This window comes from Tenrec ecaudatus, chromosome 13 (assembly GCF_050624435.1).
Source record: "Tenrec ecaudatus isolate mTenEca1 chromosome 13, mTenEca1.hap1, whole genome shotgun sequence".
In the NCBI taxonomy this organism is placed as follows: Eukaryota; Metazoa; Chordata; class Mammalia; order Afrosoricida; family Tenrecidae; genus Tenrec; species Tenrec ecaudatus.
In genome coordinates this window covers 38,106,683-38,132,499 of record NC_134542.1, presented here as the reverse complement: position 1 = coordinate 38,132,499, position 25,817 = coordinate 38,106,683, and the positions used below count along the sequence as shown (strand labels likewise).

General features: G+C 45.0%; 1 protein-coding gene across 1 annotated transcript in view; it reads left to right on the top strand.

Moving 5' to 3' along the window:
• Positions 1 to 25,817, top strand: part of LOC142423836 (aldehyde oxidase 2-like) — a 95,373-nt gene that overhangs the window by 43,384 nt on the left and 26,172 nt on the right. The window contains exons 16-26 of the mRNA XM_075528945.1: positions 193 to 280; positions 3,224 to 3,393; positions 4,187 to 4,301; positions 7,905 to 8,027; positions 13,089 to 13,185; positions 14,644 to 14,768; positions 15,490 to 15,623; positions 17,127 to 17,214; positions 20,469 to 20,555; positions 20,734 to 20,925; positions 24,887 to 25,114. Coding sequence (XP_075385060.1) covers positions 193 to 280; positions 3,224 to 3,393; positions 4,187 to 4,301; positions 7,905 to 8,027; positions 13,089 to 13,185; positions 14,644 to 14,768; positions 15,490 to 15,623; positions 17,127 to 17,214; positions 20,469 to 20,555; positions 20,734 to 20,925; positions 24,887 to 25,114 — 1,447 coding nt within the window. The remainder of the gene's footprint in view (positions 1 to 192; positions 281 to 3,223; positions 3,394 to 4,186; positions 4,302 to 7,904; positions 8,028 to 13,088; positions 13,186 to 14,643; positions 14,769 to 15,489; positions 15,624 to 17,126; positions 17,215 to 20,468; positions 20,556 to 20,733; positions 20,926 to 24,886; positions 25,115 to 25,817) is intronic.

Here is a 25,817-nt window from a genome sequence, read left to right as displayed (position 1 = left end):
GCTAAGACTTCCTTCCAAGGAACCGTGGGGGGACTTGAACTACCAATCTTTGAGCTAGCAACAGCACATTAATTATTTGCACATTAGTCATGGCTACAAAAGCCAAATTCACTTTCCCAGAAACCAGAGCCCATCTGAATCCTAGACTAACCCTCGTTCTTTATTATTCTGAATCCCTTCTCAGGGCGGCAGTCGGCGTTATCCTGAAATTCCAGCTCGTTTCCTAAGCGCTCTGGAAGATTTGCCTGTGGGAATGACCCAGGGAATCCAAACGTACCAGGTCAGTGGGTTGAACTGACACCTAGACTTTATGAGATGAACTCTTTTTTTATTATTAAGAAATATTTTTATTGGGGCTCATACAACTCTTATCACAGTCCATACAAACATCAATTGTGTAAAGCACCCTTATACATTCGTTGCACTCGTCATTCTCAAAATTTGCCTTCCACTTGGGTTCCTGGAATCAGCTTGTTTTCCTTTTTTCCCTCCCCCTCCCCCTCACTTCTCCCTTCCCCCTGGTCCCTTGATAGTTTATAAATAATTATTATATCTTATCTTACACTGCCCGTCGTCTCCCCTCACCCACCTTCCCATTGCCCATCTCCCAGAGAGGAGGTTACACATAAATCTCCAAGATCGGTTCTCCCTTTCTACACCCCCTTCCCTCCTGGTGTTACCACTCCCACCGCGGGTGTTGAGGGGTTCGTCCGTCCTAGATTCCTTGTGTTTCCAGATCCCTACTGCACCACTGTACATCCTCTGGTATAACCAGGTCTGCAAGGTGGAATTGGGGTCATGATAATTGGGAGGGGAGGAAGCGTTCAGGAACTAGAGGAAGGTTTTGAGTTTCACTGTTGCTACACTGAACCCTGAGTGACTCATCCCCTCCCCACTACCCCTCTGCAAGGAATGTCCAGCTGTCTACAGATGGGCATTGGGTCCCCATCACACACTCCCCCTCATTCACGGTGATGTGATTCCCACCCCCCGCCTTTGTTGTTTGAGACCTGGTCTCCTCTGCCCTTCACGATCACCCATGTTGGTGTGCTGCTTCTATGTGGGCTTTGTTGCTTCTGGGCTAGATGGCCGCTTGTTTGCTTTCAAGCCATTAAGTCCCCAGACGCTATATCTCTCAGTAGCCGGGCACCATCAGCCTTCTTCACCACACTTGCTTATGCACACCTTCGTCTTCAGCATTTATGTGAGGAAGGTGATCACACAATGATTGTTTTTGTTCCTTGGTGTCTGCTACATGGTCCTTTCAACACCTTGTATTCGCTTAGGTTGCGTGCTTCTTCTCTGTGGGCTTTGTTGCTTCTGAGCTAGATGGCCGCTTGTTTGCCTTCAAGCCTTTAAGACCCCAGACGCTATCTTTTTTATAGCTGGGCACCATCAGCTTTCTTCACCATGTTTGCTTACACACACGTCTGTCTTCCGTGATCATGTCCAGAAGGTGGGTATCATGCAATGACCGTTTAGCAGGGTGAGGTGCTATTGTATTGGGGGAGTATGTGTGAGGAGGCCCAATGTTCATCTGCTACCCTACTACTGAACCTATAAATATATGCACATAAGTCTATTTCCCCCATAATCATAAATATATTTACATATGTACATGTCTGTATTTAGGCTTCTCTGTATGCACTTTGCCTCCTACTCCTTTCCTCTATTTCCTTTCGCTTTCCTCCCGTCCCACTACCATGTTCAGCCTTCATTCTGGTTTCAGTAATTCCTCTCAGTTACCTTGCTCTTGGGCACTCCCTACCAGTCCTCCCCTCCCCTCCCTCCTCTGGTTTTGAACCACTCGCTGTTCCCTTGTCCCTGTGTTGGGCGACACCTCCTCCCTTCCCCTACATCCCACGCTCTCATGTCGCTCCAGGACTGTTGGTTCCGTAATTTTCTTCTCTCATTGTTTGTCCAGCCTATCTTGTCTAGGTGGACCTGCTGATATAGCAATATGTGCATACAAATGCGGATAACTTTGACAGCGCCCAAGTGGCACATGGCTTCGACAGCAGCAACACCAACACACTGATAAGCATAAAAGCCACTAACATACAAAATTTACAAGGTTAAAAAAAAAAGACAAAACAAAAAGATAGAAAAATTGCTAGTAGTTCAAGGTCAGTTTGTTGGCCTTTCGGAGTGTTTTCCAGATGAAACTTGTGAGGTGCCACGCCCTGGCCCCAAAGTCCATCCCTTATCCTCCCTCAGGATGAGATGGGCTCTTAACTGTACCACCCAGTAAGCTTCTCAGAGTGTTGGGGGGTTGTTTTAAGTCTGACTTTCTAGCTGTTCCCAGCACACTGGCTCTTTGTTCCGGTCATGTCAGGGCAACCGGGGATCTGAGATCAGGTGGGAGCTGTAGCTCCAGCTATTCAAGGCTGCACTGACCTGGTGCCATCAGACTCTGACTCATCTGCAATTACCTGCGAGTTCCTCACAGTGATGCTCGGTGGGCATGGGCACAGCTGGGCCCAGTGTGGGGAAAGGACAGGGCTGGAGAGTAACAAGGTGCAGCCTTTAGCCCCGATTGCAAAATTTTAATCTCCAGTCAATAAAGCAAGGGTCCTGTGCAGAATGGACCGCCTCATTCTTGTAGGGCAATTACGAAATGTTCTATCTTTACAGGAGAACAGCTCCTCCCGCTGCAAATGTCACTTCAGGACACCTTTGCTGAGGACAGTTCCAGAATAAACACTTTCTTGGGCTCCCTAGTAATCTCCCAGTACGGTTTGGTGGAGCTTTAAAGGGCTGCCAAAGCTCCTTAGTCCCGATCTGGGTGGACTTCATGGCCGTACTATACTCTTCCCGCCCCTGACTCCTAATTTCACACCTTCCATCACATTAGATTTTGTCATCCCCATCACCTTCTGTGCAGACAGGTTTATTGTTGGAAAGGTGAGAGGTGAGAGAGCAGAGGGGGAGATCCCCTGGGAGGCAGATGAAAGGGAATGTGCCTCACAGGGAGAAGCCTGTGTGCCCTTCACCCCCTTGACAATTCTGCCACAAGGCTGGCCTGGTCTGAGGCATTGGCACCGAATTAGAATGCCAATTCCCCATCCTGGTTACATCATGAAACTGCCACTCTCACCATTTAACTCCCTCCAGTGTCTTGTTCTCTGAGAGGGACCATGTGACTGCTCAAGAAGTGCTGGCAAATGGCCAGGCCGCTTCTCGGATTAAAAATGTCTAGAATGATTCTTGTCTTCTTCTGCAGAGCGTGGATTCGCACCAACCTCTCCAAGATCCAGTTGGACGTCCCATCATGCACCTGTCAGGTCTTAAACATGCCACCGGGGAAGCTGTGTTCTGTGATGATATCCCTGTGGTGGATAAAGAACTCGTCATGGCCTTGGTGACCAGCACCAGGGCCCATGCAAAGATCATGTGAGTCACTGGAAAGATTTTGAAACACCTTTTAAAAGTACAACTGTGGATTCCCGCTGAGAAATATGCCCATTTCCCCGAAATGCCCTGACCCTAAAGAACCTAAAATAGAGAAAACAAACAAAAGCTCAGAGAAGAGTATCCAGAAATGACCATCGAGAGAGAAAGAACAAAAACCCAGTCCCTGCTCCCTGCTTCCATCCTCCACCTCACAGCACCTCGTCTCCCACTGCAGCGTCAGGCGTGACTCCAGGAGCAACTGGAAGAGAGTGCTGACCTTCAGCTGGAGTTAAATCACTGAAGTGACGACGTGGTCCATGCCCCCATCTGAGCTTCTCAAACAAATACATTCTCTTCCACAGTCACACTCAGCCCTCCCTGTAGCTAAACTGTTACCATGTGGCTCAGCAGCCCACCTCCTGGCCCCTATTCCGTAGCATGACTATTCTCAGTGGTCAGGACATAAACTAGGAGGTAGGCCAGGGGGGATCAGTTGCCCTCAAGTCAGTTCCAACTCATGTGACCCAGTGTGTGTCAGAGTCGAACTGTACTCCATGGAGTTTTCAATAGCTGATGATTTTAGAAATAATGATCAGGTCTTTTGTACAAGGTGCCTGTTTCTAGGTGAACTTGCGTCTCTAATCTTTGGGGTATGTACATCGTTTGAATGCCCCACCCCTGCTCAGGGATCCCCGGTTGGGCCAGCTGCTTTTGTTTTGTGCTATCCCTTCCTTGGGCTTGGGGCCCTGAAGTTTGCTGATTTCTACTTCTTCAATATTTTATCTTTGCTCAGCTCGATTGACTCATCTGAGGCCCTTGAACTCCCAGGGGTAGTTGATGTGATAACAGCAGAGGATATTCCAGGAACCAATGGTGCAGCAGATGACAAATTGCTGGCTGTAGATGAGGTACAGAAAGCCTGCCCAGATGACCGTGCAGATAATCCCCAAGGACCAGCTCCTCTGGCTGTGCATTGCTTTCCAGCTATCTCTGCCGTGGGGGCTTGGGGCGGGGGGGGGGGGGCAGGGGTAAAAGCTGAGGCTTCTAGTTCCTCTCTGTTCCTGTTATCCTTTTTTCAGACCCACTCTTCTGGAGACAGGAAATAAGATAGTAAAAGGAAACATATTACATTAAAGTGGAGAGTCACAGCTGTGCCCCTAACTATCTGCTCTTAAGTCAACTCAGTCTCATCTGAAGAATATATGCAAGGAACTGATCGGTGTCAGAAAGATCTAGAAAGGGAAATACCCAAAAAAGATACAATCACTCCGTCATGTACTCTGAGCACCCCACCCACTTCCTGCGCCACCCGCAACCTTCCACATGCCCTCATATACCCATTTTTAATGATGTTACCCTCGCTATCTTGGACCTTTTCATTTAATTCAACAGTCATTCCCTGGGCACTTTATTTTAGAGCCAGACAGCCTATGATCAGGATCTAACTCTTCCACGCACTAGCTATGTGACTTTTGGTTTCATCGTCTATAAAATGGGAATAACCACAGCACACCCCTTATTCGGCTGCTGTGAGAGTTAAGTGTGTCCATGCATGCTGACTGCTTAGAGCAATGCTTGGAAGGTGACAGCTCTCAGTAAGGGTTATTATTGTCACTCTTATGGCTTTGGTGCTAGAAATGAAACTGGAGATAATCTGCTAGGATTTTGCAAGAGCAATGACTCTTCGTCATAGCTACTGTTCTACAACCACACAAAAGGTGAGCAAACATGGATTTCTCCAGTTGGAATACACAGAAATCACATTGACTACATCAATGGAAAGAGACAGTTGAGAAGCTCACTATCAACAGCTAAAATGAGGCCAGGGGTCCACTATGGAACAGACTATCAATTGCTCATATGTAAGTTCAGGTTGACACAGAAGAAAATTAAAGAAAGTCCCTGGGAGCCAAAATATGACCTTGAGTCTATCCCACCTGAATTTGAAGAATATCTCTAGAACAGATTATCTGCATTGAACACTAGAGACAGAAGACCTGATGAGCTATGGGATGATATCAAGAACATTATACATGAAGAAAGTAATAGATCATTAAAAAGACAGGAAAGAAAATGAAAGATCAGTATGGATATAAGAAGAGACTCTGAAGCTTGCTCTGAACCATTGAGTAATGTACATGGGGGAAATGATGACATAAAAGAGCTGGGTAGAAAATGTCTAAGGGTAGCCTCAAGAGACAAAGTAAATTGATATAACGGACTGTATTAAGACCTAGAGTTAGAAAACCAAAAAGGAAAGACACACCCAGCATATCTTAAATGGAAAGAACTCGAGAAAAATTCAAGCCTTGAATTTCAATATTAAAAGATTCTATGAGCAAAATATTGAATGATGCAGGATGCATCAAAAGAAGATAGAAACAATACACTGTCACTGTACCAAAAAGAACTAGTGGACATCCCACCATTTCAGGAGGTAGCACATGAGCAAGAACCAATGGTGCTGAAGGAAGGAGTTCAAGTAGCACTGAAAGCATTCATCAAAAACAAGGCTCCAGGAATTATAAAATACCAATTAAAGTGGTTGAACAAACTGATGAAGCAGTGAAAGCACTCATTCGTCTATGCCAGCGGTTCTCAACCTATGGGTTGTGACCCCTTTGGGGGTTGAACAACCCTTTCACAGAGGCCACCCAATTCCTAACAGTAGCAAAATTACAGTTATGAAGTAGCAACAAAAATTACTTTATGGTTGTGGAGTCACCACAACATGAGGAACTGTATTAAAGGGCCATGGAATTAGGAAGGTTGAGAACCACTGGTCCTATGCCAAGAAATTTAGAAAATAGCTACTTGGTCAACTGACTGGAAGAGACCCCTATGCATACTCATTCCAAAGAAAGGTGACCCAACAGAAAGCTCATATTATAAAACAATATTATTAACATCATATGCAAGTAAAATTTTGCTGATGATCATCCAACAATGGAGCTACCAGAGGTTCAGGCCTGATTCAGAAGACGATGTGGAACAAGGAATACCATGCTGGCATCAGATAGATCTTGACTGAAAGCAGATTATATTTTATTAACTATATGTTTTATTAACTCTGCTGAGGCATTCCGCAAACTAGGATCCTTGAGAAGAATGGAAATTCCAGAACACTTCATTGTGCTCATATCAAACTTGTACATGGATCAAGACACAGTTGTGCAAACAGAACAAGGACATGCTGCATAATTTAAAATGAGAAAGATATGGATTGGAGCAAGGCTTATTAACAACCTGCCATATGCAGAGGACACAACCTTGTTTGCTAAAAATGAGGAGGATTTGAAGCACTTGTTGATGAAGATCAAGGATTGTAGCCTTAAGTATGGATTGCAACTCAATGTAAAGAAGACCAAAATCTTCACAACTGGACCAATAGGTAGCATCATGATAAATGGAGAAGAGACTGAAGTTGTCAAGGATTTTTGTCTTACTTGGAGCCATAATTAATGCTCATGGAAGTAGCAGTCAAGAGATCAAAAGATGTGTTGCATTTACCTAAATCTGCTACACAATATCCCCTTAAAGTGTTGAAAAGCAAGGATGTTACTTTGAGAACTAAGGTGCACCTGACCCAAGCCATGATATTTTCAATTGCCTCACATGCATGTGAAAGTTGGATGTTGACATAGGAAGATAGAAGAAGAATTGATGAATTTGAATTATGATGCTAGAAAAGAATATTGAAAGGACCATAGACTTCCAAAAGAACAAACAAATCTGTCTTGGAAGAAGTACAGCCAGAATGCTCCTTAGAGGCCAGGATGAGGAGACTTCGTCTCACGTGCTTTGTATATGTTGTCAGGAAAAACCAGTCCCTGAAGAAGGGCATCATGCAGGGTAAACTAGAGTAACAAGCAAAAAAAAAAAAAAAGACCTTCAACAAGATGCATCCACACAGTGGCTACAGCAATGGGCTCAAAGATCAAGAACAATTGTGAAGATAATATAGGGCGGGGCAGCATTTCAGACTCTTGTATACAGGGTTTCTATAGTCAGAACTGACTCAATGGCACCTAACCACAACAAACAAAATCGTTATCACGCCTCGGTCCATCTGACACAGCTGTTTCTCCTCCGACCAAGGGATGGTGCAGCGTCATCTTCTTCGCGGAACTTTAGGTGAAGAGGTTGGCTGTCATCTAGCGACAGACTTTTTTTTTTATGTTCTCATTATAAACTCTTAAAGGACATCATGAACCAAGCTTGATAAAGAACACAACAGAGTCGGGTCACGGCCAATCTCACACTCTCCGCTGGGGTTTACAGTCATTGAGTAAAATGGGCAATAGGACCCTGTATTGTATCTTTCTTTTTTTTCATTCAAAAAATCTTCACCAAGTACCTATAGTTGAGTGGGGCTCAAGTGTGATCATCATTGCTTAGCAATGACACCTAAGACAACACCAGATATTATTAAGGCTGCACCCAGTCTGTGTACCTCCCTCCCGTCACCCACCCAGAAATTGCCAGCTCTTTCCTGTGTGTACGTTTCCCAGGTGCTTTGTGTGGGCCAGCTCATCTGTGCTGTGGTTGCAGAGACAGAGGTCCAGGTGAAGCGAGCGATCGAAAAGGTAAAGATCACCTATGAAGATCTGGAGCCTGTCATCTTCTCGATCGAGGTAAGCGGGATGGCAGTCTTTCCTAGTTTGCGAATCCACGCTACCTTTGTAAGCATGTGTGCGCAGACGCATTTGGGGTTCTAATTTGTTCTTATCACTGACTTTCCCTGGAAGACTTGCTTTCTCTGGAAGTTATTACTTGTATGCACTGGAATAAATTTTAGCTCTAAAATGCTTAGGGGGGATGACCACAACCCCAGAATAGATTTGTGTCTCTGACATTTGAAATGTCTAGAATGGTCAGTCCAAGTGTCAGGGCCCCTGTCCCAATGCTGCTGAAGTTCTAGTCATTCCATCTGTTCTCCTAGACAGCGGAGAAAGGAGGTGATGAGGAAGAACACATCCCCTCCTTTGAAGGACATTTCCCAGAAATTTCCCTTACCTCTTCCCCACACCTCATTGGTTAGAACCTACTCACACACCATACCTAACCCCACAGGGTTGGCCATTTTCTTCCAGATGGCCATTAGGAAACACTGTGGGCAGTTCTACTCTGTCATAGGGATCACTATGAGCTAAAAGTCAGCTCGATGGCATAATGGCTTATGCATTGAATGGCTGCTAACTGCAAGGTCAGCAGTTCAAACCCACCAGTCACTCCCCGGGAGAAAGAGGAAGCCTTCTGCTTCTGTGAAGATTTGCAGCCTCAGACACGCCAAGGGGCAGTCGACTCTGTCTTATACGGCCTCGCTCAGAGTTGGATTTGGTTCAGTGACAGTGAAATTGGTTTAACAACCAATAAACTACTTGAGGAGCGTGATCAGGATGGATTTGGGAGGAAGTACTGTTTTCAAGGTGGAGCCCAAACAGCAATGGGACTTGTGCGGTAGACTTCGACAGACATCTCCACTGACATTCTGGCTTTGGATGATGAAACTCAAGCTAATGCTGCTTGAGATGATCATGGGAAAATTCAGATGTGGACTAGAATTTGCAGGCTCTGATTCCATGAGAAAAGTTTACATCTTGTGCACAAAAGTTGACCATTTTTAAAAAGTCCAAGGCTCTAGTAAAATACAAACTCAAACCTCTGTGCTTGTTTCCTAGGGCTGCCATAACCAGTTACCACCAACTCGGTGACTTACAACAACAACTTTATTCTCACACATTCGAAATCAACACTCGTTCTGAAGACTCTAGGAGAGACTCTGCTTGCTGGAGACTCCCTGCATCTTTGGCTAGTAGCAGCATAACTTTCTTCTCTGCCTCTGTCTTCAGATGGCTTCCACATCCCCTGCTCCCACCCTCCGTATCTTTATGTCTCAACTCTCCCTGCCCTTTCTCTTTTGAAGATGCCAATCATTGGATGTAGAGCCATCCTCAGTCCAGGAAGATCGTATCCCATGAACCCTTCATTACATCTGCAAAGACCCTAATCTCAAATGAGGTCACATTCTTGAGTGCCAAGGATTTGGGAAGCATAGGATGCAACCTAGTATTCCATGCAGTCATCCCAAATTCAATGCCAGATACTCTATCAAGTACAATCTGCTCAACACTCAATATTGCTCAGTTATCTTAAATGGCATGGCTCTTTAGTTCTCTAAACCAAGTCAACTTCAGCTCCACATTTCCATTTGTCAAGTTTATAGCAATTTGAATTCATTTTCTCGACTCATTCTCTGCCTTGGGTTGCACTCCTGGTTTTAACGTGGGTTTTTGGATTTTTTTCATTCTCCTGGTTTTAACGTGGGTTTGGGGATTTTTTTCATTCTAATCCCGCTGTTATCGGGGGAAGTGGCAATTGCCAGGCAGTAGCCCAGAGGTCACACTCATGAAATATCCTGGGATTCAGAATGGTTAGAGATCCAGAGTTCTCTCAAAGGGGGAGTATGCTCAAAGCCAGCAAACCTGTATAATATGAACAAAAGCAAGAAATTTATCTCATGTGCCATATCTATTCACCCATTCACTCATATGACTATGTATAGGACATTGTACAGGGTAATGCAGTAGTTAAAAGCATAGTCCTAATATATAACATGGTCAAAAAACTAAAATAGAACCTAGTCCTAGAATGACACTACACTTACTGTATAACTTTAGGCAAGTTCCTTCACCACTCTGTGCCACAGGATCCTCATCTGCCAGGGTGTCAAAATAATAAGTGAGTCATTGTATGCATTGGTACAAGAACGGTCAGAGCCTCCAATAAAATAATCTTTTAATTAAATAAATAAGTAAATAAATACAAAACATTCAAAATGGTGCTTGGTACATCGTTAAACTCAAGACCCATTGCTATTCATAGAGACCCGATAGGACAGAAATCCTTCCCAAGGAGTGGCTAGTGGGATTGAACCACTGACCATGTGTTAACAACCCATCAATAGTGGCATGCCACATCAAATACAAGTTCATTTTATAATAAGGCTACACTGTCTTCTAACACATTTGCGATATGGAAATAGGCGTATTTTTACATGTATGATGTACCAGGGTAAGTTATGGAAACCTTGATGTAGCAGAAAATTTAATAAATTAATTATATTTACCATTTTCGGATGTTTTAAAACTATATTCATTAGGGAAAGCATTTTTTGAACACTAAGCCTGAGCTTGAAGGGTGACTTAAGAACGTATTCTCCATAGATGAGACTTTCTACTCCCTAAAGATGTATCGTCTTGGAAACCCATGAGGACAGTTCCACTCTGTCCTCCAGGGTCCCCTGAGTCAGAACCAGCTCAACAGCAATGAGCTTTTTGTACCCTCTGAAGGAATGTGCTTATTTTTGTTAAAGCCATATACATGTGGCCATATACATTGTTGTTATCAATACTAGATGACGAAAACAATGACTAATGTGCAACAAGTCTTAATTAATAATAATTAAATTAGTTATTAATTAATAATAATTAGTTGAACGAACATTTAAAAGTTTATTGCAGTCAAAGTTAAGCTTCAAATAAATGTTTGAGGAGAAGCTTGTTTAGTTATTTATAAGTTTGTTTAAAAGCATGTTTTAATAATCACTCTGCTATTATGTCTCAGTGTCCTGACTTACAAAATAAAACTAGTTAGAAAAAAAATCAAAAAGAATTCATTCTCCAGGCAGCCTTGAGAAAGCATGTTTCACCTCTCTGCCCTCAGTTTCCTCAGCTGGAAAATGAAGATCCTCACAGAATTAGTGTGAGGATGCATATAAAGCATGCAGGGCCGTGCCGGACACAAAACAAACACTCAACGAGTGTTAGCTGCGCCTGTCATTACCACTTCTAAGGTCACCACCAGCAAGAAGGGTCCGAGGCTGGTGAAACCCTAAGGATGCAGAGCACGGTGCCATTCTGAAGCAAGAGCACACGGGCTCTAACGGCTAACCAAAGACCGGCTGCCTGTAGGCTCCACCCACAGAACCTCAGATGGAATGGCTTGTGTATCCGTGCGGGAGTTGGTGCAAATGACTGTTAGGGAAAAAAATTGAAGAAAGGGCTGGCAAGACCCGGGTCAGGTGTCCAAAAGCAAAAACAATGAACAAACCTCCAAAAATGTCAGTTGGGCTTTTGTGCCTCAGAGACACGTTAGGGTGTCAGAGGAAACAGCCTCCAACAACCAAAGGGCCAAAAGGCGCAAATGTATGGGGATCATATACTGTATGTACTCGTGTATAAGTTGAGTTTTTCAGCACATTTTTAATGAAGTTTTAAAGGTAAAAGTACGTAGCTGCCTCGGCTGATATTCGGGTTGGCTTATACTCAAGTATATATGGTATAAAGATTATAGTAAAGTCATAGAGGGAAAGAAAGATAGAGAGAGTGAAATAAAGGAGTCAGACACAGCATGCTCACCTCAGCTCCTCTGGATGGACCACATGAAACTAGGAGAAGTGAGAGTAAGTCTTTACGCTCTTGGGACATTTTAAGTAGCTTTAAGATATGCATATTCAGTAGTTACATGCATCCCAAAGTGGGTGGTCTCTACATTAAGGTCCCTGAGCTCACAGGTGAGGAAACCTAATACCTGCATTGAGGGAAGGTACAAAGGGGGATGGGTGGCAGTGGGGAGAGAGAAAAGGATGTCTGCTTCTATAGGGAGATCTAATCAACCATGTGTTCACTTTAAGGCAGCAGAGCTGTTCAGAAGAAAATCTGTGGAATGAGACTTAAAGCAGGATCATGTACTTGGACTTCACCTCTAACTTACCAAAGTGGAGACTTTCCTACCGTGTAATGCCAGCTTTCTAGATTCTCTCTGTTATGAGTTAGGGAATAGAGTCCTCATCACATTTCCTTCAATGTTAGTTTCCCACATAAGGCCTTATATCCTCTCCCTCAACACAGCTTCAGTTCTTCCAGGTTTCTAAGCTACAGGCTCCTGTCCATGACCTAACTAGTCAAAAACCTGTGTTTTTATCCAGGGAAAAGGCAAAACTAAAGGGCCCAGAACCTGACCTAAAATGCATTTGGATTTATCAACTGTTCTTGGAGGGGAGGAATTCTCAGCCTAGACCATCGCAGCACCTACCTTCCCCCACCCCCAGGACTCAGTTCTGAACACAGCTTCCTTCTTTTTGAAAATGGAAAACTTTAGTAGTTACATGGGTAAAGGTTTTCCAAGCAGATCCTCAGTTTTACTTTCCACAGTTCACACGAACATTTGGTTCCATGTCATCCGTTGCAGTCTTTTCCATGTACCCTCAACACTCAGCCCACTTCCTCTCTGTGCTTCCTGTTCCCATCCCTCCTTCTTCCCTAACCCGCTGAAATTTGTCCTGGGGTGAATGTTGCCTTTTACACATTAACTGGTCACTTATTCTACCCCGGGGTGAATTCGCTTCCAGACCTGGAGGATGGATGACTAAGGGCCTAGTCTCCGGGGTCCCCTAGTTGCCCTCTCAAAGTCTCACTAATATCCTTGCTACTTTTCTCTATCAATCAAGAAGACACCCTCCCTGGCATCTCCTCTCTGCGGGAGGCCCCAGGACTCTCTGGCTTGTAAGACTCTTCCACATTTCAGTAGACAGCCATTTTCAGGGAGGGTGTGACCAGCTGTGGAAAAAATGTCCGATGGAAGAAACAGTACGAAGAATCAACTTTTGTGCTCTGTTCTCCCCTGTCACTCAGGATGCCATAAAACACAATTCATTCCTATGCCCTGAAAAAAAACTCGAACAAGGAAACATTGAGGAGGCATTTGAAAAAGTGGATCAAATTGTAGAAGGTAAGCTGCTCCGGATACTTAGTAGAACCTGTGCCTAATTCTAAGGAGCCCTGGTGGCGTAGTGAGTTATGAAGTAGGCTGCAAATGGTAAGGTCAGCAGTTTGAATCTGCCCTTTGCTCTGTGGGAAAAAGAGGGAGCTTTCTGCTCCTGTCAGATTTACAGCCTTGGAAACCCACAGGGCAGTTCTGCCCTGGCCTACAGAGTCGGAGCTCACTCAGTGGCAGTGGGTTGGCGCTTTGGCTTATGCCTAATCCTACTGAAGCTGGACAGAAGGAGTATGTACTCCCGCTCAGAAAGATCATCCTTTAAAGGCTTAGCACTTTGACAGATTTCTGTTATGTTCTTCTATCTTTTTGCAGACGTGTATACATATGTTGTTGAAAGGTAAGAAGCCAGAATCAAGAGAAGGAAAATTTCTAAGATCTTGGCTAGTTGAGAACAGACTGAGAAATGGAACTTAGTTCTTTTTTTTTTAAAGATAATTTTATTGGGGGTTCTTACAGCTCTTATAACAATCCACACATCAATTGTGTCAAGCGTATTTGAACATATGTTGCCATCACTATTTTCTAAACATTTACTTTCTATTTGAGCCCTTGGTATAAATTCCTCTTTTCTCCTTCCCTCTCCCACCCCCCCACCCACGTGACCCCTTGATAAATTAAAAATTATTATTATTTTCAAACTTACAGCACCGTGCTATCTCCCTTCACCCACGGTTCTGCTGTTTGTCCCCCTAGGACGATGTGTTGATCATTGTGATCAGTTCCCCCTTCCTCCCCACCTTCCCGCCTTTCCACCCTACCCTCCTGGTATCATTACTTCGATCTCTGCTCCTGGGGGGTTTATCTGACCTGGATTCCGTGTGTTGTAAGCTCTCATCTGTAGCAGTGTACATGCTCCGGTGTAGCCAGAACTGAAAGGCAAGACTGGGGTCATGATAGTGGGGAGTGAAGATAAGAACCAGAGGCATATTGTGTTTCATCAGGGCTATACTGCACCCTGGCTGACTCATCCCTTACTTGCGACCCTTTTGAGAGAGGATGTCCTATTGTCTACAGATGGTTTTGGTCTCTGCTCCAACCCACATCATTATCAACAATACGTTTGTTTGTTTTTTTGGATCTTCTGATGCCTGCTAACTTATCCCATGGACACCTCCTGTTGGCACTGGCTGTATGCTACTTCCATGAGGGCTTGTTGCTTCTGAGCTAGACGACCTCTTGTTTAGCTTCAAGGCTTTAAGACCCCAGATGCTACATCTTTTGGTAGCCAGGCACCATCAGCTTTCTTCATCACATTTGCTTATTCACCTGCTTTGTCTTCAGGGATCATGCTGGGAGGGTGAGCATCACAGACTGCCAGGTTGTTGGATCAAATGGAACCTAGTTGTTCTGTATTCAGGAGTTCCCTTGTGCTTCTGAACTCGGGAGTTCCCTTGTGCTTCTGCTTAACAGGAGAGGTCCATGTTGGCGGACAGGAACACTTCTACATGGAAACACAGAGAGTGCTTGTGATTCCAAAAACAGAAGACCATGAGCTGGACATTTATGTGTCAACACAGGATGCAGCCCACGTGCAGGTGAGGTCCAGGGTCATCCCTATACCCCCAACCTCCTACCTCCATCATGGTAGTTGATCCCCACAGCCCCTCAGTGGGCAGTCATTTTGCCTCTAGAAACTTAGGATCCAAGGAGTGTTGGATGTCAGTAAAGCAGCTAAGGTGCCAGGAGCCCACCCAGCCACCCTCCACACCCCATCTCACCCCCTGGTCTTCCCGAGTAAATAAAAGACCAGCCACAGCCATTTAGGTTGAAAGACAATGGTCATCGTATCATAGTTCAATGGATTCTGTGATTGGATGACAACACTGAAATCTGTTTGTAATTTGATCTTTCTCTTAAAAAATTCATTACAGATAAACTTTGCCATCAACACATCACTTCATGGCACATTTTCATTTTCCTGGTCACAACATGTTCTCAGTTTTAGTGTTTATATATATTTTCCTTCACCTCCCTGGGTCTGAGCTGAGTCTGGAATTTTGGCTAAGAATCCAGCTTCTGAGAGGAATCCAGGAAGTCCTGACAGTTCCCCTTCAGCAGGAATGGTGGTTCCGTGAAGGTGAATGATACAAGATAGATTCAGACCATCTCAATTTTTTTATTTTCAATTTTTGCTTGTTTGTGTGTGTTCCAACAGTAGGCATGAAGGAGTTCGACTGTGATGCTATATTTCAGGAAACACAAAGCTCCTTGGCTCTTTGGCTCTTGTAAAACCTTCCCATGATCCTCCTTTTACAGAAAACAGTATCCTCCACGCTCAGCATCCCCATCAACAGGATTACCTGCCATGTGAAGCGAGTCGGTGGGGGCTTCGGGGGGAAAGTGGGAAGACCAGCTACATTCGCGGCTATTGCAGCTGTGGGTTCTTTGAAGTAAGTGCTTTGGGAATAATAGTAGGTGGTATAGGGGTGAAAGCAAAGCCTGAGAGCCCCACGGCTGCTGTCACAATGAGCTGTGTGACCTTAGGCAACTCAGCCTCCTGCCTCTCTTTCTGTAATAGTAAATGATAGATAATAATATCTACCCTCCCACTCCCCTAGAGTTACAGCACACAGAAGGACTTTGAAAAGATTAATACTAGGCTATAAAAAGAAATAGTGTTATTATTGCTCATATCTTACTGCCCCAACCCTGAACTCCAGGGGAAGGTGGCCAGTTTGTGGCAAGTCATCCTGCCAAGGAGGAGATCGTTGTTAGCGGTCAGCTGTGACTCACACAACCCCCTGTATAAGAGAATGGAACACTCCTCAGGCCTGTGCCATTTCACAATTGTTACAGTGCTCAACTCCACTGAAACCTGTCCACCATGGGTGACTGCTGGTGATTGAAATACCGATGGCATCGCTTCCAGCTGCACAGCAGCATTCAAGCCATCACAATATGACAGACTGACCGGGTGGTGGAAGAGGTGCCTGCTCCCCAACATTTACCTCCTACCCACAGCCCCAGGATAGGATGGGCTGGCAAAAGAAACATTCTCCGTCTTCTGCCTCCCTTCACCTCAGAGCCTCCCAGGCTAACCTTAACCTTGGAAGTTCACTCCTTTGCTGGTTGGGCCTTGGCTGGCTTTTCTGATATGTATTCATTTTTTTGGCGACTATAGTTACCTAGTGGTTTACTCATTAGGCTGCTAACCACAAGGTCAGCTGTTCAAAACCACCAGCCTTGTAAAAAAGAAGGATCTTTCTACTCCCATAAAGAGATACCGTCTCAGAAACCCACAGGGGCAGTTCTACTCTGTCCTATAGGGGTGCTATGAGTTGGCATCCACTCAAAGGCAGTGAGGTTGGATTTTTGGCTTTGTATTCCTATAAAGAGTTACAGTCTTGGAAATCCACAAAGGCAGTTCAACCCTGTCACTATGAATCAGCATGAATCTGATGGCAGTGAGTTCATTTTTTGTCTCCTTTGTAGCCAGTGGTGCAAAATGACTGACCAAGGTGAAGGTCAAAGTCAAAACCTTAAGAACACAAATTTACAGTCATGTGACATTAAACTCATCAGCTGGATCTCTAACCATTGAGTTTTAGCTCACTTAAAACAATGGTGATTTAGTCATATCTTAATTCAAATCATCAATCAAGCACATTGTAGGAACTAATATAAGTGGGATGGATGGATAAGTGAGTAGATGGCTATAGGGATGGATGGATGGATGGATGGATGGATGGATGGATGGATGGATGGATGGATGGATGAAGGGATGGATGGATAGATAAGTGAGTGAGTGAGTGGGTGAATAAATGGGTGGGAGGACAGATGAATGGATGGGTATATAGTTAAGTGAGAGGATGTATAAATAGCAGGGTGAACAGGTAGATAGGGAATAGATGGGTGGGATGGAGAAACTGGCTAATTAAAATGTGTTTCTTTAGAACGGGTCGCCCCATTCGTCTTGTTCTTGATCGAGAAGATGATATGTTAATAACTGGAGGAAGACATCCATTATTTGGAAAATACAAAGTGAGTATTAAAAATGAACTCATTAATGTCTCATTTTATGACTGGATTTGTCCTTCCCTGTTATTTTAATTTTGATAAATTCTGAAAGGAAACACTAGCATTAGCATCCAAACTATTTGATGATGAATTCTTATATCATGTTGTGAGAAACTTTTAATAAATACAGAGAAAAATTCATAAGAAGTTCAATGATAAAAATACAATTTCAGATAATAATAAAAACATTCCATGAAGAATTAAGGGTTTATTTCTGTCAGTGTTTCCTCAAAGACAAAAAGAACAGTGGAAAAAAGCTACAAATATTTTTATAGCAAGACTTCTTGTTTATAAAAATATTTTGCAGGTTTAGAAATGTTTTGTAGAAATGGTTAGAAAACAATTGGCCAGTTGAACAGCATAGTCAGATCGACCAGTGTTTCTCCCAAATGGTTTTGAGCATTTCACAAAAGGTCTTTGCTAGGGTAAAAGAATATGCTAGGTCTGATACCAAGGGCTCAAGTAGAAAGAACATGTTTTGAAAATGATGATAGCAACAAATGCACACACAATGGATGGATGGATGGATGGATGGATGGATGGATGGATGGATGGATGGATGGATAGATGGATGGATGGATGGATGGATGGATTTCAATAAGGGTTGTATGATCCAGCAATAAAATGATCTTTAAAAAAAAATACCGTGAGCTGCTAGAAGAACAAATAAATCTGTGTTGGAAGGAGTTAAAAAGAAAAAGAATATGCCAGGTAATGAAATGATTTGAAATCCTTTCAAACCACATTCATTGCATTTTTTTATTTTACAATGATCACGCTATTTAAAAAAAAGAGTGCTTGCTGGGTCTAATTGACAATATAGGAGCCCGGTGGTATAGTGGCTACTCGCTGGGCTGCTAACTACAAGATCAGACGTTCAAAACGACCAGCCGCCCCTTGGGAGAAAGATGAACTTTCTACTCCTGTAAAGAGCTACAATCTCAGAAACCCGAAGGGGCAGTTCCACCCTGCCCTTCAGGGTCACTATGAATCAGAATGGGTTTGGAATGGACTCAGTGGCAGTGAGTTTGGTGAGTTGACAATACCGTTAAACCTGTAAAGGCCAGAACCTCTGTACGTGGAAACCTGGCACAGAAAACTCAGCTGCTTCTGGCTAATGGAGAGCAAGAGAAAAGTGGTAAGGCTGCCTACAGAAAACCTCTGAGACCGGGAAAAACGAGGTTGTCCCGGCGAGTTCCAGCTCTCACAGGTTTCCCAGGCCTACTTTTCAAATTTGTGACTGAACATTACAGGATAGTGTGGAATATTTCCATATCAAACCTACTTCATTTGGGAATTGCTTACAGTATACAGAAAGCTAGATTTTCCATCTGATTTGGTCATTGCCCTAGATGACTCGATTCCTATCTTGCCTAGATTGCTCAGGCAATTGGCTTGATTTCTTCCACGTGCATTAGTCGTGTGTATAATTAGAAAGGGAAGGAGTCATAGTGGACATTGAATGGGTTATTTGCTTTGCTTTCGTGTGCGTAGAAATGAATACTCCCGGTGTGCAATGTACCTGGAGGCACTGCTGATTACGGCTGTTGGTGCTGTCATGGTGGTCGTTGAGCTGGGTTTGTGGTCTGCAAGATCTGTTTGTATAACTGGATGAAACTTTAGACCACAGTTGAGAAACTGTTGAGAAACTAATACTCATTCCGAACTATTTGTGTTTGGGTAACTAGAACAGTCGTGAAGCAGCCCTGGTTGTCCTGTGGTTAAGCATTGGGCTAGTAACCACAGGTGGGTCATTTAAACCCACCAGCTAATCCACAGGAGGAAGATGAGGCTGTCTGATCCCATGTAAGTTGGCAGTCTCAGACACCCAAAAGGACAGTCCTCATCTGCTCCATAGGCAGTGGGGTTTGTGGCACCAAAATAGCAAAGAAAATAAGACTTCTTAAAAAGTCCAAAATTTATGTTTAAGTAAATATGCTTTTACTTCTGAATAAATTTAAAAGTATAATCTCATTCAAACCTAACTAATAAGTTTTGCTTGGTTATTCAGAACCGTTTGTAAATGAGCATAATAGATGGCTATGTGTAAATAGGTTCTTCGACATTCTTTGCAAGCCCACGTTAAATAATTTAATAAAGATCAACAATCCAAAACCACCAGCCAGGTTGTGGGGAGAAGGTGAGGCTTTCTACGTAAAGATGTACAAACGCAGAGACCCCGGGACTGTCCTAATCTAGCCCATAGGATCCATGTGAGTCAGCAGGGATGGCAGTGAGGACTGCAGTACTGTAGAGATAACTATAGAGATAGAGAGAGATAGAGAGCCAGCAAACCCTTCCTCATGATCCATCAAAGATCAACTTTACCCTCCACTTGTCAAAATGACCACAACTTCTGAGTTTGGGGATTTTCCTACAGTTTCAAAGTGTCCTGTGATTTATTGGTCAATATTTCCCTTAGAGTCGGTGACACTTACCACCAAACAAACTTATCCCCGTTTTCAGAAAGGGATCGGCAAATGTTATTGGAGCACGACAATAAAATAAAACGGAGAAGAAACAAACAAACAGTTGCTATCAAGTCACTTCCAACTCCTGTGTGTAGGGCGGGGCTGGGGCTGACTTATTGGAAGTGGGATGTGCCAGGTCTCTGGGGGCGCTCGCAAATCCTTAGCCTTCGTTAGCAGCCAGCTGCTTAACGGTGCCTTCATCCCACCCAGGGGTGCCTAGGCCTTTTTACACAAAGGTGTAGGGTTTTTCGGTTCCTTCTGGACTGTGCAGACAAGACGGGGTGGGAGAAGGTGGCAACGTGAGAGAAATGAAGGCCCCCTAAAGTGATCCCAGAATAGCAACTACGGCCTGGCTCCTGTTGCCTGAGCCTCCCAGGGCCATCCGTGCGCCCTGTTCCCAGACCTCTGCGTCAGAGGCTTTTCCCAACAAGATACTCGGGCTCCTACCCACGCCTACCCGCCAACTGGCTTGCTAGAGCCTCTTCCACAGGCAGGGAACCACAGACTCAATTAGAAGGAAAGTCAGTAAAGCCAGGTGGGGAATGAAGGTGAATCTTCCAAGACTGAGGAAGAAGAGGGTAACAATTCTATGTGGGGAGGCAAGCCAGGGCTTGAGGACTCCAGACGGACTGCGCAGCTGGTGGGAAGAGGCTTCTCTTGGGTGGGGGCCTGCATCATGTGACCCTGGGCTGCCGCTGCCGCTTGATGTGGAAATCACAAACACATCGGTCCCTCCTGTGTTGGCAGGTGGGCTTCATGAACAGCGGACGGATCAAAGCTCTGGACATCGAGTGCTACATTAACGGCGGATGCACGCTGGATGAGTCGGAGATGGTACGGGCCTTGGAAAGCAGCCTAGAATGTGAAGGTCACCATTAGTCCAGAACCAGCATGTCTCTTCAAGTAGCGAATGAACCCCACAGCAGTTCAAATCTTTCTGGTAGGGGGGAGGCAGGGAGGGTAGTAGAGCAGAGCGGTGTCCGACATACGTGAACATCTCCTTGTATTTTAGGTAGCAGAATTCCTTACATTAAAGCTGGAAAACGCGTATAAAATCCACAACCTCAGGTTCCGGAGCCGTGCGTGCCTGACCAACTTACCGTCCAATACAGCCTTCCGTGGGTTTGGCTTCCCACAAGGGACCCTGGTGACAGAGGCCTGCATCACGGCCGTGGCCGCCAAATGTGGCCTTCCTCCAGAAAAGGTAAGGACACAACCCAGGTGGACACCAAGGACCAGGCATCTTGGTCCTGGAGCACAGCACCGACGATCCGGACTCAGAATTCAAATAAGCTGTTCTCTGTAAGAACGCATCTTTCTCATCATGTTCCCTCCCTCCGTAAACAAAAACAAACATCAAACCACAGAAGAACCTGTTGGCTCTGACTCCTGGCAGCCCTCTGGGTGACGCAGGGCAACGCTGAAGAGCCCAGCAGTGCTCCAGATGGCTTTCAACGGATGAGCCTTCTCAAAGTAGATAACCAGACCTTTCTTCCCAGACACCTACGGATGGGCTCAAACCGCCAGCCTTTTAATAGTAGGAGCCACGCCCTGGACCATTCACACCCCACAAGGGATGCCTCCTTTAGCAAACATGTTTTCTTTTCCTTTTATTGGTAAATAATCATCATTGCTTTCCTCTTTCTCTGTGAGTTCCAGAGATGAAGAGTAGCTAAGGGCTATAAGTCTTGGGGTTCCATCAGTCTCTACCGACCAGTCAGCGTGGTCGCTTACAGTTTGGGATTTAGTTTTATATTTCTCGCCCTGTCTATCGAAGACCTCCCCAGGGCGTCATTTTCACAGCAGCTGGTCGTGGTAGCCGAGTTCCCTCTTCAGTTCTTCTGGCCTTGGGGTTGTGAAGGCTGATATTTGTGCGGCCCATCGGCCCATTGGACTCATTGTATCCTATGTCTTTCAGTTTTCATGGCTACAATAGTTGCACCTTGGAGTTGCTCACACTCACCCACTCACTGTTGAGTCAGTGCTGACTCATAGCAACCCGCTGGGGAGGTTCCGAGACTGTAACTGATTGCAGGAGTAGAAAGCCCAGTCTCTCCCGAGCTGCTGGTGGCTTTGAATTGCCAGCCATGCAGATCACAGCCCACCTCATCCACTACACCCCCAGGATTGCCCACAACTTTTTAATACCTGGTCACGAGTCACCAAAGTAGAATGCAGAACATTGTCAAGTGAGCTTGGTGTCCCCAAGCCCACAGTCCTGGACCCCAGGCCCAACAACTCATCCCTCAAGGTGTTTGCTTACGTCCCACACGTCTTCAGATCTTTGCCCCCGGAGGCTCCACCCCTTCAAGGACATGCTTGAAGCAGGGTAAATGCACATCCATGCGCAATGATCCTGTCAGATGTGTAGCTGTTCGTAGGTGGAGCGATCATTACTTTGCAAAGGTGAACAGTACTAAAGTAATTGAAGTTAAAAATGGAAAGTCCTTATAACTCCCCAGACTCCCCCGCAGAAACAAACCGTTTGGGGATATCGATCTATAGACTTTCCTTAAGGAATTGCCTCCTGTGACTGGCAAGTCTGCCATCTGCAGGGCAGGCTGGCAGGCTGGCCACAGAGACAGAGCTGAATGCTGCTGGTCCCTTCTTCTCCAGGATACCTTCGTCTTTGCTCCTCGGGACTTCAACTCCACCGTTAGGGCAATCTCCTTTATTGAAAACTGATGATAAGTCTAACTCACCGCATCTGCAGAGCGCCCTCCCGGCACCAACCAGACTTGTGCTCATGATTTGCTTATTTGCTTATCAACGTATTTGGATCCATACACACAGAAGCATTGGCATGTGAACTTACGTACACATATACAGTTATTTACCAAAAAATAACCATATTGTGCATAACAGAATCTACACCTAACTTTCTCGGCCTGCCAAGAATAGCATGACCCTCTTTCCAAATCGGTAGCATAATCTTCTCTTGAGACATGTCATCAGGAGGCTTGGTAAGGTAGAGGGTCAGCAAAAGAGAGGAAAACTTTCCGTGAGTTGGAATTAACACAGCAGCTGCCCCGATGGGTTCCCACCTGGTAACCACAGTGAGGATGGCACAGGAGCGAGCAGTGTTTCACCCAGTGGGACGTCGGGTCGCTCGGAATCAGGGCTGCCTCTGTGGCACCCGACCACGACATGATCATCTGCTTCCTTCTTCTTTTGCACGACTGAATGGTATTCTGTAATACAAAGGTGCTGTGCTTTATTTAACAACTCCACAGTTAATACAGAGTCAGGCCATGACCCGTCTTTTACTATTACAGTGATGGTGCAGTAAACATCAGGCTTAATACTGTTTACACCCTGTGCACCTGCTAGGAGATATTACACAAGATAGTATTTTAAATCTCCAGTTATGGCTATAGATTACTTGAGTATAGACTTGAGTTGTCTACTCCAGTCTCTGACCCTTATAAAGAAGAAAATCTGTCTCCATTCAAGGTCCCTCTATCTTCCAGGCCTTCTCAAACCACCTGCCAGTATCCTCCATTTTCAGCAGGGAGGAACTCTGAAGGACTCATTGAAGAAGAGATGAGAGATGCTGTCTCTGTTAGGTGCTGTCAAAAGAGACCCTACTCGTGGAAACCTTACAACAGAAAGAAACACCGTCGAGCCACGCGCCTTCCTCACACTGTTCTTTGGCTTGAGCCCAGTGTTGCAATCACTGCGTCAGACCATCATATTGAGATGCTTTCTCTTTTTTCCCTGACCCTCTATTTTGCCAAGAAAAATCCTTCTCCAGGGACTGGGCCCTCCTGATAACATATATATCTGAATTATGGAGACTAAGTTTTTAAAAATTATTTTACAGGGGCTCTTACAGCTCTTATAACATTCCATCCTTCAGTTGTATTCAAGCATGTTTGTACTTATTTTGCCATCACCATTTTCTAAGCATCTACTTTCTCTCTGAGTGCTTGGTATCAGCTCCTTTTTCCCCTCCCTCCCAACCTTGTGACCCCTTGATAAGTTATAAATTATTATTGCTTTCATATCTTACACCAACCGCTGTCTCCTTCACCCACATTTCTGTTGTCCATCCCCCTGGGGGTGGGAGGAGTGCTATGTATTGATCATTGTGATTGGTTCCCCTTCCTCCCCTCCTCTCCACACCTTTCCCCTACCCTCCTGGTGTCGCTACTCCCGTTTCTGTTTCTGAGGGGTTTATGTGACCTGGATTCCGTGTGTCAGGAGCTCTTATCTGTGCCGGTGTGCGTGCTCATGAGAGTGGGGGGGTGAGGAAGCAGAGGAATGTTGTGTTTCATCAGTGCTATACTGTGCCCTGAGTGACTCATCCCTTGTGAGACTGAATCTTGCTGTCTTTGCTCCTAAGGAGCATTCTGGCTGTACTTCTTTCCTGACAGTTTGTTTGTTCTTCTGGAAGTTCATGATAAGTTTACGATTCTTCATCAATGCCATAACTCAAAGGCATAGGCCACAGCTTGGGTCAGGCACACCTGAGTCCTCAAAACAACATCTTTGCTTTTTAACACGTTCAACAGGCTGTTTGCAGCACATTTGCTCCATGCAATACATAGTCTGATTTCCTGACTGCTGCTGCCATGGCGTTGACCGTGGGTCCAAGTGAAATGAAATCCTTCCCAACCTCTGTCTTTGCTCGGTGTATCATGCTGTTGCTTATTGGTCCCGTTGTGAGCCTTGTCCCTGAAGTTGGATCCATACTTAAGACTGTAGGTTGTCTTTCAGCTTCATCAGTCAGGGCTTCACTTTGAGCTCGCAGGGTTGTGCATGTGCGTATCACAGATGGTTAATAACGATTCCCCCACTCCTGAAGAAACATTTATCTTCATACAATCCACCCTGCCTAGCTATTTGCTCAGCACAGTGAATGAATAATATGGAGAAGAATATGCCTTGACACACACCTTTCCTGATTTTAAGACTTGTTCTTCGTGAATGATTGATTGCCTCTTGCTCCCTGCGTAGCTCCCCGCAAGCACAATGAAGCGTTCTAGATGAGAACTGACCCCGGTTGTTTTTTCAAAAGCACATACGTTTCCAAGAAAAAGAAGAACCGGGCCCTGTCTTCCCCCACCAGAGTCTATGCCTTAATAGGAGGCCTGTCTGAATCTCTATTTTACAGTTTGGGTCTCGTTACATCCACTAACTCACTCTCTGTAAACACATTTCAGATCCGAAAGAAAAACATGTACAAAACAGTTGACAAAACCATCTACAAACAAGCGTTCAGCCCGGAGCCGCTGATCAGGTGCTGGGACGAATGTCTGGAGAGGGCTTCCTTTCACAGCAGACGGGAGCAAGTGGAAGAGTTCAATAAGAAGAATTACTGGAAGAAGAAGGGCATTGCTCTCATCCCCATGAAGTTCTCTGTGGGCTTTGCCGCAACAAGTTATCATCAGGTAAGCATCCATGTGTTTATCTCCATTACTGAGAAACCCGTAAACCTCATGCCTGAGGCACTCCTGGCCCTATCAGCTGTGTCACCTTCGGGGTGGGGGGTGGTTTGACATTTCCAGGGCACTGAGCCCCTGCTTCAGAATCTGTGAAAGAGGTGCTGACATCTTTTGAGCACACACACCCCCACCAGTCCCCATCTGCAAATACCTTTAACATCGTAAAGTTCAAAAAGGTCTCAATGGCAGAAAATAGCCCCAGCAGGCAGGCGATCTACTCAACAGAACTGCCAAAGGGGAATACTGGTCAAAAGAGGGACAGGGACTCACAAGGTCTGTGGGAACAGACTTTGAGTTCAGGGCTCTCATGCCTTAGTCAGGATGGGAGAGTGTGTGTGTCCCAGACACCCACAACATCCACGTTGCTTAGTGTACCTCCTAAGTCTTGGTGGAGAAATGATTCCATTTCATCCTGCTCAGTGGAGACAGTTTTAAACCACCTCTCCCAGGAATCCGTGTCACTTCTGATGGGTTCAGAAACGATCCCAGGTAAAATTGTTACTCAGAGGTGAGCCATTCACAGGAGCGGGGAACAAGGGCAGCAGAGAGATGAGTCCATTAAACAGAAAGGACTATGCAGAAGCATCTTCCCCGCAATCCCAATGGGTCATGTACACATACAGGAAAGCCGTTCAAAGCGCTGCGAGAG